The following is a 14,425-nucleotide window of genomic DNA, read 5'->3' as shown; positions in this document are numbered from 1 at the left end:
CCTCGGCTTGGACTATTGTTTATCTTATAAAAGTCTGTTTTCAAGTTTTCTTGAAAACAAAATCACCTTAAACTCCATCTCAGAGCCCGGGCTTTGGGAAGACTGAAAAGTGATCATAGGGTCTCGTCTTAGAGAGCAGAGGATGCCGAAAAGAGCCCCCCAAATGGTCCTAAGCCACGCAGAAAGAGGCCCCTTGAGGAAACCCCCAAAGTCTCCGCTCGTCCTTCCCGACCATGGGATTCTTGCGATAACGTTGTTCTGTGGCTGCTCCTCGGCTGGGGTACGATTCCTGCTGCTTCTGAGCTGTTCTGGGCAGGGAGTCTGTTAGGTTAGGTTTGCCTTTTCCTAATTGTGTCCTTAAACTTTTCCTTCGATTATGTGAATCTACTTCTAGGTTCTTGCCTCTTCTAGGTATCCAGCCACTGCTCTCTGGCTCTCCCTCGCACCCCCAGCTCCTATTCGGAAAGGAGAGGATTGCTTTACAGACCGGTGGGAGCCCTGGGCCATCTTCCCAAACAACATTCCCTTGTATGTGGATGGAGTGAAGGCGGCTTGTGATCCCACACCCCTCCCCCCAACCACATATTTTTAAAAAGTGTAAGCAGAGAGCAGGACGTTTGGAAACCAGTCGTAACCGGGAAACTTTTCAAAGGCTCTGTTACAATAGGAAATGAGTAACGTGGAAAAGTCTTTTTGTTTTTCCAAGTTGAGCCACAATCCGGAGGGAGAGTTTTAATGAAAATAGTCCTGACAGCAGCAAACGTGGGTGAAATATCAGCTGCTGTAGCCAAGAAACTGAAGTCTTGACTTCCTGTTACTTCAGCTTTTGTGCACATATTGGAAATATTTGTTAAGAGGTCCAGAGGCCTGGCACTCATTTGTTTAAATGAACTGAGAACAGAGTCAAGTCGCACTGCAGTTGGGTGTTGCTTAACTGAAACCTGCTTTTGTGTGTCATTAACCTGTTGTAAAAGCTCAGGCTTCTTGTCAAACTGAAGCAGATCGAAGTGCAGGCTTCAGGGTCTTTTTGTTGTTGTTTTAGATTCTTTGTTATTATCAACTTACAGTTGACAATTCACTGTTTAATGAGCAAATTTTCACACTTTAAAAAAAATTTATAAAAGGGAGGGGGGGTAACAGCTTTGAAAAGAATGTCTGGCTTTTCAGACATTGAGGAGTTTAAACAAATTTGCTTTAGTTACTCAAGTATTTAAAAGTTAGAGTTAAAAAGCTAGATTTCTTTGCAAATATAAAATGTACTCATTTATAATTTATTAAGTTTTTTTTTTATGAAGAGCTCTTCACCCAAATTTTAATATGGGTTTAAAATTTTTCTCATCTTTTCAACAGTGAAAGCAGTTTCGGTTTTAAATGTACCTCTTTTTCTTTTAAAGCAGTTTAATGAGCCTTGTGGGGTGGGTAGCTCAGTTGGTTAGAGTGTCATCCCCATACTCCACAAGGTTTTGGGGTTCCATCCCTGGCCAGGCCATATACAAGAATCAACCAAGGAATGCATAAATAAGTGAAACAACAAATCAATGTTTCTCTCTTTCTCCCCCTTCTTGTCTCTCTAAAATCAATAAATAAGTTTTTTTTTTTAAAAAAAAAAGCAGTTTAATGAAAGCTTCTGGGAAGGGAAACATCAAATACATGGGGTTAACATTTAGGATTTTTCTGTGATTGGTTTATTGATGGCTGTTTAATAAGGCTTGAGCTAAAGTGAATTTGCAAGTTCATTCTGCTCTTTTTTTAATTAAAGTTATTGGGGCGACATTGGTCAATATGATCATATAGGTTTCAGGTGTGGGTTTTTGTTACTCATCCTGCTCTTTTGTTAGAACTTGGTTTACTTGGTCTTAGGAAGGTCCTGCCTTTTCTGTGGACACTCGCCAATACCTCTGCCCCCTGCAGTCCAAAACTGACCATGTGTCGCCAAATAAAGTCAGACTCAACTAACTGGGGAGTATCTCATCAACAAACCTTTGAATGGGTAGTTCTTTGAGTTTCAGTGTGTTAAAAGGCTTTAAAAGGGTGTTTTGTTTTTTTTTAAATCCTCAAGTACATTGAGTGGTTTATCACTGTGAAGAATATTCTGTTTTTATTTCCTATCCAGGCAAACCACTCAATTAAGTTTGCATCAACAAAGAATGCCTAACTTTAAATTTTGTGTTAGTTTAATCAATTTTCTTTATGTAGAAGTACTGTTAGGTTCAAGCATGCACTAGTTTATGACTCATTTATATCCTTAAAATTTTAGATCAATACATTCTAAGAGTTGCCCATGTTCTTTCTGTGTGTGTGTGTGTGTGTGTATGTGTGTATGTGTATGTGCGCGCACGCGCGGGGGTGGGGTGGGGTGTGTGTGTGTGTGTGTGTGTGTATGTGCGCGCACGCACGGGGGTGGGGTGGAGTGTGTGTTTAATAGCGTATAAAGTTCTAAATTATGTTTAAATGTCTAAAAGGGCCAGGTCTGAATTTTTATTGAACTCAGTCTGTGTGTGATTTGAATATCCTTTAATGGTGTGTGAATTCTTAAAATTTCTGGTGGAATTAAAGTACTTATAGACAAGAGATTTTCCTTTGGGATTGCATATTCAGGGTTGTTGTTTTCTTGTCATATAATTAAGACAACTCTGCTTATTGATACCTCGTGTTCTAGGTTCAGATTAATCTGGCAGTAGAAATTTATATGAAATTTAAATTTTTATTCAGTTAAGGCATCTCTGACCTTTTACAAGTAGAAAAATATTTTTTGTGCAACAACACTGAAAACTTCATTGGTTGTTTGTATTTACTAAATAGTGACCAGTACTGGCCATTAGAAGTGGTGTTGAATAAATGTAAGGAGCCATGAAAAAGAAATGACCGTGGAATTGGCAGAAACTTTAGACATGCATTTTATCTTTAGAACACTAACTGGGTTAAGAGTGTGATTTTCCCTCATATCAGTGAAAGAAATGTAGAGATATTCCCTTTTTATTTCAAACCTTCAATGGAAGGAGGAAGAATAGCATTTAAAATGTACAATAGAACACTCATTAGATTTATCCTAGATAGCAATGACTTCAAAGAGGTTGTTAGACACATTCCATCTGTTGTAGCACCTTTCCTGATGCACAGGTGGCAAGCTGTTATTCACTTGGGGTGGGGCTTTGTCTCCTCTGTTGGATTACATGAAGGACTTTTCTGAGGATCATTCCAAAGGAATGTGAAAAGTTGAATCCTAGCGGAGTGGGCATGAAAGGGCATCCGACGACTGGTTGAGAACCTAGAATGTGCCTCTAGTCAAATTACTCTGGAGCCTTTACATGTGCTCTGGTATTTCAGGACAGAAAACACTCACTGGTCCTTCCCCTGCCTCTCAGTAGTTGAGAAAACATGTTTACACTGAATGGTCAAAGAGATGAGTTTTGCAGTAGGTGCTCTGCTGATGAAACCGGTTGACGGCTGGCCTTTGTCCTTTCCTAGGTGTTGTCGCCTCCGGCAGTGAGACCGAGGATGATGACAGCATGGACATCCCCCTGGACCTTTCCTCTTCTGCCGGCTCAGGCAAGAGACGGAGAAGGGGCAACCTGCCCAAGGAATCTGTGCAGATTCTCCGAGATTGGTTGTATGAGCACCGATACAATGCCTACCCCTCAGAGCAAGAAAAAGCATTGCTGTCCCAGCAAACACATCTATCTACACTACAGGTAGGAAAAAAAGAACATGTGGTATATGCACTCAGGTTTCTTTCTTTTTTCCCCTAAAGTCATTTTATAGCATTCCTGTATGTCAAGTCATTAAGTGCCTCCTGACTCAAAAGCTTGGGGTGGGGGTATCTCTTAAACTTTCTAGTGCTGATAGCTAATAACTGGCTATTTAGAGAAACAAACACTTGACAGTCATCTGTCAAATAACATTTCCTTTAATGCCTAAAAGAGCCTTCCTTTGTGCAACAATCATAAAAAGGAGGTTAAATCTTACTCTATTACCCAGGAAACTGGTTTGATATTTAAACAAAGACAGACCTCAGTGAGGTAATTCATGTCTGTCTGTTGACACAGTGATTTGAACTGAGAAAAATCAGTAACTTGGGGGAGTGGCCCTTTTCATACAGGAAAGATTTTCCTGTAGTTGATTAACTTCAATGCTGGGGCAGTAGGTAATCGGTTAATATGGGGGAGTCAAAAGGTAAACCTCCTTCTCTGAAGTAACTTTTTAGACATTTGAGAATTTATACCTTTATTTTCCTCCTGAAAAGGTTTATGGATGATGAGACAAGGGAATTTGTATTGGAGAGAAGCAGGTTTATGATAGGAAGCAGTTTTTTTTCTTGTCTGGGCTCAAATATGTTGGAATAACTTTGTAAGTTCCAATAAGTCTTTTCATGTCTTCTTAAACGCAAAGAGATAATTAAGCATCTATGGAAGGTTCTCAGAACATGTATGCTGAGTGTTAAAGGATACCCAAATCATTTCAGGTCTGTAACTGGTTCATCAACGCCCGCCGAAGGCTCCTCCCTGACATGCTGAGAAAGGATGGCAAAGATCCAAATCAGTTCACAATTTCCCGCCGTGGGGCCAAGATATCTGAAGTGAGCTCTGTGGAGTCAGCAATGGGCATCAAAAACTTCATGCCAGCTCTAGAGGAGAGCCCATTTCATTCCTGTCCTGCTGGACCAAACCCAGCCCTAGGGAGGCCACTGTCCCCTAAGCCGTCGTCTCCGGGATCAATTCTGGCTCGTCCATCAGTGATCTGTCATACCACTGTGACTGCATTGAAAGATGTGCCTTTCTCTCTCTGTCAGCCAGTTGGTGTGGGACAAAACACAGATATACAGCAGATAGCGGCCAGCAACTTTACAGACACCTCCCTCATGTACCCAGAGGACACGTGTAAATCTGGACCAAGCACACATACACAAAGTGGTCTTTTCAACACTCCTCCTCCTACTCCACCGGACCTCAACCAAGATTTTAGTGGATTTCAGCTTCTAGTGGATGTTGCACTCAAACGGGCTGCAGAAATGGAGCTTCAGGCAAAACTTACAGCTTAACTATTTTCAAGCAAAACAGTTCTAACAAATGTTATGATTGCCGGGGTGATGGCAAGAGATAAATTGCATTATTTTATATATTTTTTTATTAATATTTGCACATGGGATTGTTAAAATGAAGCTTCCTGTTACTGAGATGTCTTCAATGGAATACAGTCATTCCAACAACTATAAACTCAAAGCTACTGTAGAAACAAAGGTTTTTGTTTTTTTTTTATGTTTCTTGGTAGATTATTCATAATGTGATATGGTTCCCAAGATTATGTGATTTTCCCCCCCTTCCCCCCCTCTTTTTTTTTTTTTTGTTGGTGTTTTTTCAGACTGTGCAATACTTAGAGAACCTATAGCATCTTCTCATTCCCATGTGGAACAGGATGTCCACATACTGTCTAATAAATTTTCAAATTTTTTTCAAACAAGTATGAATCTAGTTGATTGATGCCTTTTTTCATGACACAATAAAGTATTTTCTTTAAAATTTACTGTAACACAGACTGTTTTGTTGAGGGAGGTGCTTCTTTAAAGTGAGTAGGACTATATCACGCCAATGAGAGGAAGTTGGGGGGTTGGGTTGAGTGTGAGTTGGGGGGTGTCATCAGCTCTTTGAAGAACCTTGGACAATAAGCCAGTATGTATAAACAGGATGTGTGATATTTACTCTTGATAGGAGGCATAAAGCTTTTCTTAAAGCAGGGCAAATTGAAATGAATCATTCCATCAGACTTTAGTTAACCACTCAATCCCTTGGTAATCTGTCCTGCATATTTTAAGACATGGCCAGTGTTGAAAAGAAAGGTCTCAAAGCACCTGATAATGGCTTAAGTTTCCAGAAGTAAACAACCTAAGCAGTCTCTTAATAGTACCCCTTTTTCATGTTACCCTTTAAACTTTATTCTTTGGTACAGTTAGATAAGGAGTGTACATTCAAAGACAGCATTATTTGTACAGAAATCACCTTTTAAAACATTTTCTAAAGTGATTAAAACAGGTTCTATCTTTTGTGGGGCTGTTAACTAGGTTTATTTTCTAAGGTCACAGTTTGTGAGAAAATGGTGCCATACACAAGCGGAGTTTGTTGGGCTAGACTTTATTTATGAAGCAGGATGGCCAGAAGGGAATTGGTGGTGTTTCTTTCACTTACGGTTGAGCAGATTTGTCACATGCCACAAAACCATTCTTTGTAGTCATGCTTAGTATGAGGTTTCTTTGTTATGACACTCATGTTTTTTTCTAGCCCTGACCCAGCTATGATTTGTCTAAGTTTGAGGAAGCATCAGAGCTTTAGCATTGTTTAAAGAATATAGAAAAATTCTTCCAAATTTAAGTTTGCCTAATTTTGAAACTAGAAAGTCCCTACTGTAGAAAGAGCTAAACTCCAAGACGTTTTGAAAATGGAAGAAAAGAACTTACAACCAGGAGGTGTAAGAAAAATAGGTGAGGGAAAGGTGTGCTGCTATAACCCGGTAAGGGCACAGTTTTGAAGGGCACATCAGCCTCAAGTAGACTGATCCCACCTCAGGGTCATATAAATAGATAAAACCAAAACTGAAATAAGAGTATATAAAAGGAACAAAATAAACACAAATAAAAATGAGATAGAGGTGACTGAGAATTATTAGTTGCTTTAATAGCTAGATCAAAGGCTGAAAGACTTTGAGTACAGATAAGGGAGACCAGCAAATCATAAAAGGCTTTCCCAGTTAAGATGTTTTATGAATCATACCAGAAAGGGGAGAGAAGAAGCCATGAGTGATTAAAGAAAATGTCAAGGGTCAAATGAAACCCAAAGGTTTAAGAAAAAAATCACCCCAAATTGCCTGTTTTATTTTTTCCCTCTTGAAGTTGATTGATAATGTAATTTTTTTAATAAATGTAATTGGAAAGAAATATATTTTAAAATTTTAAAATCTAAACCAAGTAGAAGTTATTTTTATGCTTAGTATTTGCATTTAACATTTGTATATCTTTTCATTTGCTTATTTTTAACCTATTTTGTTTAAAGTTCATCCCTTTTAGATAGCATACATTTGGGTCTTTTTTATTTAGCCTAATCTGCCTTTTTTACTTGGTGTGTTCAGTTGATTTACATTTCTGTAATTACTGATATGTTTGGATTTATTTACCATTTGGGGTTTTTTCTTCCTCTGTTACTCTTCCTGCCTTTTGGGTTACATGAATATTTTTAGTATTTTGGTTTTACCTTTTTTATTGGTTTACAAACTATACTTTAGTTTTTTAAAAAAATTTTTGTTCAATTACAGTTGACTATAGTGGTTGCTCTGGGATTACAATATATATCTTTAACTTATTACAATCTACTTAGCATTAATATACAACTTCATATATAACCTTCCAACAGTATAGTTCCATTCATTCTCTCCTATTTTCCTTTGTGTTCCATATATATTATGGCTACATGATAAATCCAACAGGGCAATGTTATAATTTTTCCTTTAAACAGTTAAATGTATTACAAAAAGAAAAAAGAGAGTGTACATATAGTCTTTTGTATTTGCTAAATATTTACCATTTTTGAGTTTCTACATTTGTGTCAGTCCAAGTGACATGTCATTTTGCTTCAGCTTAAAGGAATTTCTTGAGACTTGTGTGGGCTTGTGGTGACAAATTGTGTTTTTGTTCATTGAAAATATTTTATCTTTTAAGGGTAGTTTCATTAAAGATAGAATTAGGGGTAGATAATCTTTTTCTATTTTTTCATTATTACATTTATTATCTTCTGGCTTACATTGTTTTTTAATATGTTTCTATTAAAAATATTTATATGTTTTTATTGATTTTTAGAGAGAGGAAGGGAGAGGGAGAGAGAAACATTGATTGGCTGCCTCTTGCATGCCTCCTACTAGGGATCCAGCCAGAAACCCCCGCCATGTGCCCTGACCCAGAATTGAACAGCAACCTCTCCATGGATGGGACAACATTCAACAAACAGCCACACTGGCCAGGGCTGGCTTCCACTGTTTTTGATGAAACAACAGTTGTCTTTTGTATCGTTCTTCTCTTGTATGTAATGTCTTTTTCTCTGGCTCTTTTATTATCGTATTTCAGTACAATGCTGGAGGTTTGTTGAGCTGCTTGGATCAGTAAGTTTACGTTTGGAACGTTGTGGCCATTTCTTCATTTTTTTTTTTTCCTGTTTTCTCCTAGAATTCCAGTAGGTTTATATTAGATCGCTTGGGATTGTCCTACATGCCTCTGAGGTTCTGCTTTTCTTCAATCTTGGTTCTCTTTGCGGATTGGATAATTTGTATTTGTTTACTTATCTGCACATTGGAATCACCTGGAAAACTTTCCAAAACCCCCACAAAAGCTATGGGATGGGTTTAGAAATTTTGGAAAACTCCTTTGATGATGCTAATGCATAGGCAAGTTTGGGAACCACTACCCTAAATAATTCTTTAGCCATTGTTTCTCTTCATAAGTAGAATATTAGGAGTCTCTTTCCAGACAAAATTTTTGTTTTTGCAGTCTTTTTGTTGGGGCATCTTTGTGAAAGAAATGTAATTTTCTGTAAAATTGTCACCCAAGTTAACTTATCCAATTAGATTTAACATAAGTTTGAAAGTGGCACTGAGATTACCCTATAGTATACATATACTAGTAGTCCATATAATATGTAAAGCCAAGCCACTAACAGATCTAACACTGCAGGAAGGTAACATGCATTTGTATCAAACCGAAAAATAAACTTTTATCTCTGGAAATTGGAGAGTTAAAAGCAACGCTCAGAGATCTAGTGTTAGGTCTCCTTGGGCCAATTAAGAGGAGAGCGTTAAAATTCTGTTGCTTTAAATTTCTTCCCAATGATTTTTTGCTTGGAAATTTGATTGCTTAAATGATTGTGTGAAAAGCCAGTGTGTATGACACTAACATTTCCTCCCCCCAGCCTTTGGATATAGTAAACCTCCACAATATGGAACACCATGTGTTTTAAATTATCTAATCGACAGCCCTTCCCATTATGATGTTATCAGGTGTCATCTGTAAACCCATATTGAAATGAAAATGTTAGATTAATTTGAAATGGACAATATATAACATTTATATAATATTTTATACTCTATATTATATTAATTGAACATTTTATGTGCATATCTCATTTAATCCTCACAACCCTGATGAGATGCTACTCCCATTGTGTATCTAAGGAAACAGATTCATCAATGTTCAGCTTGTCTGGTTACCAGCTGCAATAGAGCCCACGTCCATGGGGTGATTCTGTAAGCTTACACTTTCCACACACTATGCCTGAAATGAAACAGTTTGGAACCATCCCACTTTTATTACCCTGTTCTGTAAGGATTTGGTGGTTGCTTTGGCAGATGATCATAATATACATGTTTTATCTTCCAAGTACCTCAGTTTACCGTTCTGCTGTTTATTAACCACCTTCCCCTTGCCCATTCCATTCCCTTTGGCCACCTTTGCTTCTCAGGAGACTTGCAGGATCTGACACATCCTCCTGGTGTCCTAAGCCTTAGGGCTAGCCAGCCAGGGCCTGAAATAATGAACTCTGCAATGCCAAGAAATGTTTTGTAGCTTCTCCGTGTAAGTCTTAAACTTAAGCTGGTATTCAATGTATTTAATTTCCCTTCCCTTAGTGGCTTTTTGAATCTGCAACCTCGGGCTACTACCATTTTTAGCACACTTCTCTTTTTTATTTTGATTGAGAATCTTTAGGCTTATCCTAGTATGTATAGTTACTCTGTGCTGCTCCTTCCAACTTCCTCTGTCTTTTAAGCTATATTTTGCCAAATAGAGATTAAGATTGCTCTGGGACAAGGGTATAGTTTAACTGAACAACAGTTGTAATTTTAAAAGGAAAGTAAAGCTATATGGGAATGCCTTCCCACTCTTTAACTCCAACCCCCAAACAGCCACCTTTTCTAAAACAATGTATGTCAATTAGAGCCAAAGGTCTTACATGAAATACAGCACGGGGCAAAGATCAGCTTTAAAATAAATAAACACCTCTTTGTGAACAAAATACAGCAGAGCATTCTTTTCCCTTTGGAGACCTAAGATACAGCAGGAATAAACTTGGCCTATATAAGTTTTATAAAAGAACTGCCACCTCCAAGCTCGACTAAAAGATTAACTTTATTTGGTGAAATATGTTTCTATTCACAGGCAGGTGCTGCCCTGATTCACCAACTCCTGTTAATTTGAACCTGCAGAGGTACCTTTGATCAGCTCTCTCAGAGCCTCACCGGTTTCCCTAGTTGGCTCAGAAAACATCAAAAGAACTGTAATGCCGACTCTAATCTCAGCCTTCCTGTTTCTGCGTCTGCCCACTGGGTTCACACAGCAGCATGTTTTCCTTGAAAGGCATTCTCAGCGATTGTACTGGGTGTCACAATGTTAAACCTGCATCCATGGCGGCGGGGTAGCGGGGTGGGAGGGGGAGGGGGGTGGTATTTCTCTTTGTAACTCAAATCTCTGCAAATGATGAATCAGGCCTCCTCAGCTCATTTGCACTGACATTTATGTGGGTATGTAAATTAATGCCTGCTGGCCTGATGCTGGAAGTAAGGAAGAAACAGCTCAGTTAAGGGGAACTCTGTTATCAGTAAAGCAGTTACTAAGTGCAATATACTATTCTGTCTATGAAGATGACGTTCTTTGGGGCTCTGGCAGTGAGTTGAGAATTCTGAATTATAAAATAGCAAATGTTCCTTACCAAGACACATTTATACTCAAGGGTGGTAGGTAGGTAGGTCAGATAACATCTAGTCTTTTTTTTTCCTTCTTCAGTTGGCATCGCATTCTGTTTACACTCAATTACAATTCAATAGTTATCCTTGGGCTTTATTGCTCTTTCAAGGCCCATATAATTATATAATTTTGTCCTCCAGGATTTCATACCTGTATTAGGATTTCTAAAAAAAGCCTTATTTTTACAATGCATTGGGTGGTATTTTAGAATAAGAGGGGCCATAGGTAAAAGGGAACCGGACTTGTGTAGCCTTAAGCAAGTTATTTGGCATCTGTAAGCCTGGGTGTCTTCATCTCTAAATTTGGTAAGAATAAATACCTAAATCTCAAGGTTGTTGAGAGGATTAAGTGAGGCAACAAAGTGCAAACTCTAAAAATTTTAGAGCAAAGCAGATTGGCCTACAAATGTGTTTTGTTGAGATAGAAGGTCCTCGCTCTATACACCTACCATTTCAGAGTTCTGCTTCCACATTGCCACCTGGCAGGTGAATGTTCCTAATCCAGTTTCAGCCTTTGATCTTGTCCTTCCAGGCCCTGGCCCCACCTGCTCTTCCCACCTCCAACCTGCCTTTCTCCAGTTTCTTACAATAGCAGCAGTTCAGTTCCTTTCCTCCATCTTCCTTCTCCTCTAGGATGTTTATACAAGAAAGTGAGGTGAGGGCTTCAGAAATGTAGGCTGGAGCCAGTGGTGACACTTATGCTGAAGACTAGGTAATCCTCATCTCTCTCAAATGAAGCTGTTTGAATTTTCAGCACTGGCATCATTTCTGCAAATTTCAAAAGAACACCAGTTCTTAGTTACTAAAGGGATGAGTATTCAGAGCCCTGATTTGCTGTCGCCTCCTCCCTCTGGGCACACTTCAGTGGAATGCTGTGAAGACATCTCAATTTGTCTTTTGTGAGTTCTTTTTCTGTTCTTGTAAAAGATGCCAAATTTATTATGAGTATGGAGCAGAAATAGGTATATATTTTCCTTTCTTCCCCCCCCCCCACCCCCCTTTTAGAGGTAGAAGGACTTTTAGGGATCATGTGGATAAGATGAGAAAATTGAGTTCATCTCTTAACCTTTTCAAGTTACTTGACCTCTCCAATCCTCAGATTCCTCATTTATTTGTTTTATACTCCAGGGAATATTTATCATATATCACAGTCAGTCTTGTACGAGGAACAATGCCTGATTTAATAGAATCTCATTTGTCTGTTCTCGGAGCTTTGCTTTTGCCTCATTCCCTAGTTACTCGAGGAAAATGTTTTTCCTTCAACTCCTTTCTTCGCTCTTTACTCTCTCTTTTTCTATCTTTATCCCCTTTTTTATTCATTCACCAGTTTATTACAAAGGACATTTTGTGAAGGATACAGATAAGCAGCCAGGTGAAGAGGTGAGATCCAGAAGGGTCCTGAGTGTAGGAGCTTCTGTCCCCATGGCCCTGGAGTGTGCCACCCTCCTTGCATGTGGGTGCGTCCACCAACCCAGAGAGTCTTACCAGGTGTGATGCTCTTCATTGGAGACTGAAGCTGCCACCTGATATAGAAGGAAGAGCACTGAGCTTAGCTTCAGAGGAACTAAGTATTAATACTAGGCCAACATACTGCTAACTTCTCTAAACTGGTTTTCTCACCAGCAAAACAAAGGGTTGGATTAGATGATCTCTTCAGTCTCTGAAAGCTTTAAACCTCTAAGGACATAGATAATAATTCATATAGATCCAATAACAGTGTGATCATTTGAAATCAATAAAAGTTCTATAAAATACTGATCATCAGTATTCTCCAAATGATGACATTTAGTATTCTCCAAATGAGGAAATGACTTCTTTCTTTGGACACAACTATCAAAAGGGTGATTGTAAACGAGGGATGACTCTCTGTCCAGGGAAGAGAGCAGTCTATGTTAAAATACTAAGTTGGAGAGTCTAAGTGCTTTAGTTCAGATATAATTCATGGGAATTGGGAAGAGGAACCAGCTGACAGAGAGCAGAATATCGGGGGGCACAGAATGGGGTACTGCTGTTGAGAAGATGCCAGAAGAGGGGGGACATTGTGCCTGGTTGCCGGAGAGTGCCAGGCCAGCCCTGTCAAGACCAGGTGTGATGTTCTTCATTGGAGACTGAAGATGAAAGGATCTCAAGGACCTGGGGGATTTCTTGACAGAGCTCCAGGAAAACCTGTAATTGACTAGGAAAATGACTGTACTTATAAACATAAGTCAAGGGGGGCTATTTGGAAACCAGATAGGAAAGGACCTTATGACTCCAAGGAAGGAAAGCATGTAAATTCTGAAGTCAGAATGCAGAGCTTTAAAACAGCTGTTCCTTCAGAGTAGCTGGACAACTGCATGCTTTAAAATGAAGGATGTTTGAAGAATAGTGTCTTACTTGAGAGAGAGCAGCAGCTATGCAGAGCAGATAACGTTTGTGCACAGAGAACATTTACTTTGTGTTCTGGATTCCATTAGGAAAAAAGTGGAGAGGAGCCGGGTGGATGGTAGGAGGTGGGGGAGCAGATGGGTAGAAACAGAGCCCAGGTTCTATATTCTGGCTTGCACCAGAATCTCCTGGCCAGAGGCTTTCAGATACAGGTGTGTAGGCTCCATCCAGGGCCCAGTGCAAAATACACATGTGGGCACTTTAAGAAACAGGAAAAAAGTACCCTTAAGGGTACTAAAATGTAAAGCTTTCCCCTTTCTGTTGACTTGTCATGGGGTTTTCTATTTGCTATCTAATGCTATTTTATGTAAAGGAAAACTACAATTTTGAATTATTAGCATGAAATTAATTTTTACTGCTCATCTTTATATTGTGCAATACCAGTTTTAAATGGAAGTATGAGAGAATATGTGGAATCATCCAAATTACACAATTTCTATTTCGTAACTTGTACATATGTATACATTTTGTTCTAACTAGAACAGTGGAAAGGCTGCATAAACTTGTTTATTTGTGTTTTCTTTTTTACTTCTTAATATGCTTATACCCTACTAACATTACCTTCTGCTTACTAAGGATGGACTAAAAGAAGGAATTATGGGTTATCCTTTTTTTCCCTTTCCTTTTATGTTACCATTTTCAGCATAAGTAGTTGGCTAATACAGAGAAGTAGCAAGAGCAAGAAAAAGTACAAAAGGGTTTCTTGTTTGTTCATATTTCTTAGAATATCATTGCTTTCTTTCTGGTTTTAATGGAAAGCATGGCTTCTTGGGGCTGTCAGCACCTCTACTGGTACTTACTCAGTTATAGACCCAGCACCTGGAACCTGCTTTGAAGTCTTGCTGATCTCCCACTATCTCCAGTGGGGATCTCTCGTGGGTCCTCCGGAATCTTGTGCTCATGGTCATGGGGACAGCTATATGAGAGTGAGGCAGCAAGGAATAGCTACGGACATATGATGTGTATGGCCTCTCCTCGTGCATATCCACTGTTGTCCCACTGGACTTCATTTACAAACACAAGTTCAAAAATACACTTACTAAGAATTTTAAGATGGTTACAGCAGAGTGTAAACCAAGCACAGGGTCCATTGCACATCTGTGCCATTTCCAGAGACATGTGCTGGCTGAGTTTCTACATTTGTGGAATAAAGGGAGTGAGACAGAATGATCTCCAATGTACCTTTTAACTCAAAATTCAGTGATAAAAAATGCAAACAAACATTAAA

The 14,425-nt window shown here is 38.9% G+C and overlaps 1 protein-coding gene across 3 annotated transcripts in view; it reads left to right on the top strand.

Annotated features, from left to right (window-relative positions):
* Nucleotides 1–5,518, top strand: part of TGIF1 (TGFB-induced factor homeobox 1) — an 8,392-nt gene extending 2,874 nt beyond the window's left edge. For 2 of the 3 annotated variants that reach the window (XM_005868738.2, XM_005868739.2), the window contains exons 2-3: nt 3,469–3,692; nt 4,463–5,518. In XM_005868738.2, coding sequence (XP_005868800.1) covers nt 3,510–3,692; nt 4,463–5,038 — 759 coding nt within the window. In that variant the 5' untranslated portion in view covers nt 3,469–3,509 and the 3' untranslated portion in view covers nt 5,039–5,518. Of the gene's footprint in view, nt 1–322; nt 529–3,468; nt 3,693–4,462 lie in introns of those variants that run through there. The other variant, XM_014541674.1, reaches the window with a different exon arrangement.
* The last annotated feature ends 8,907 nt before the right edge of the window (nt 5,519–14,425 follow it).

Source organism: Myotis brandtii, unplaced genomic scaffold, assembly GCF_000412655.1.
Source record: "Myotis brandtii unplaced genomic scaffold, ASM41265v1 scaffold276, whole genome shotgun sequence".
NCBI classification, from domain to species: Eukaryota; Metazoa; Chordata; class Mammalia; order Chiroptera; family Vespertilionidae; genus Myotis; species Myotis brandtii.
This window is presented reverse-complemented; position numbering and strand designations above follow the sequence as displayed.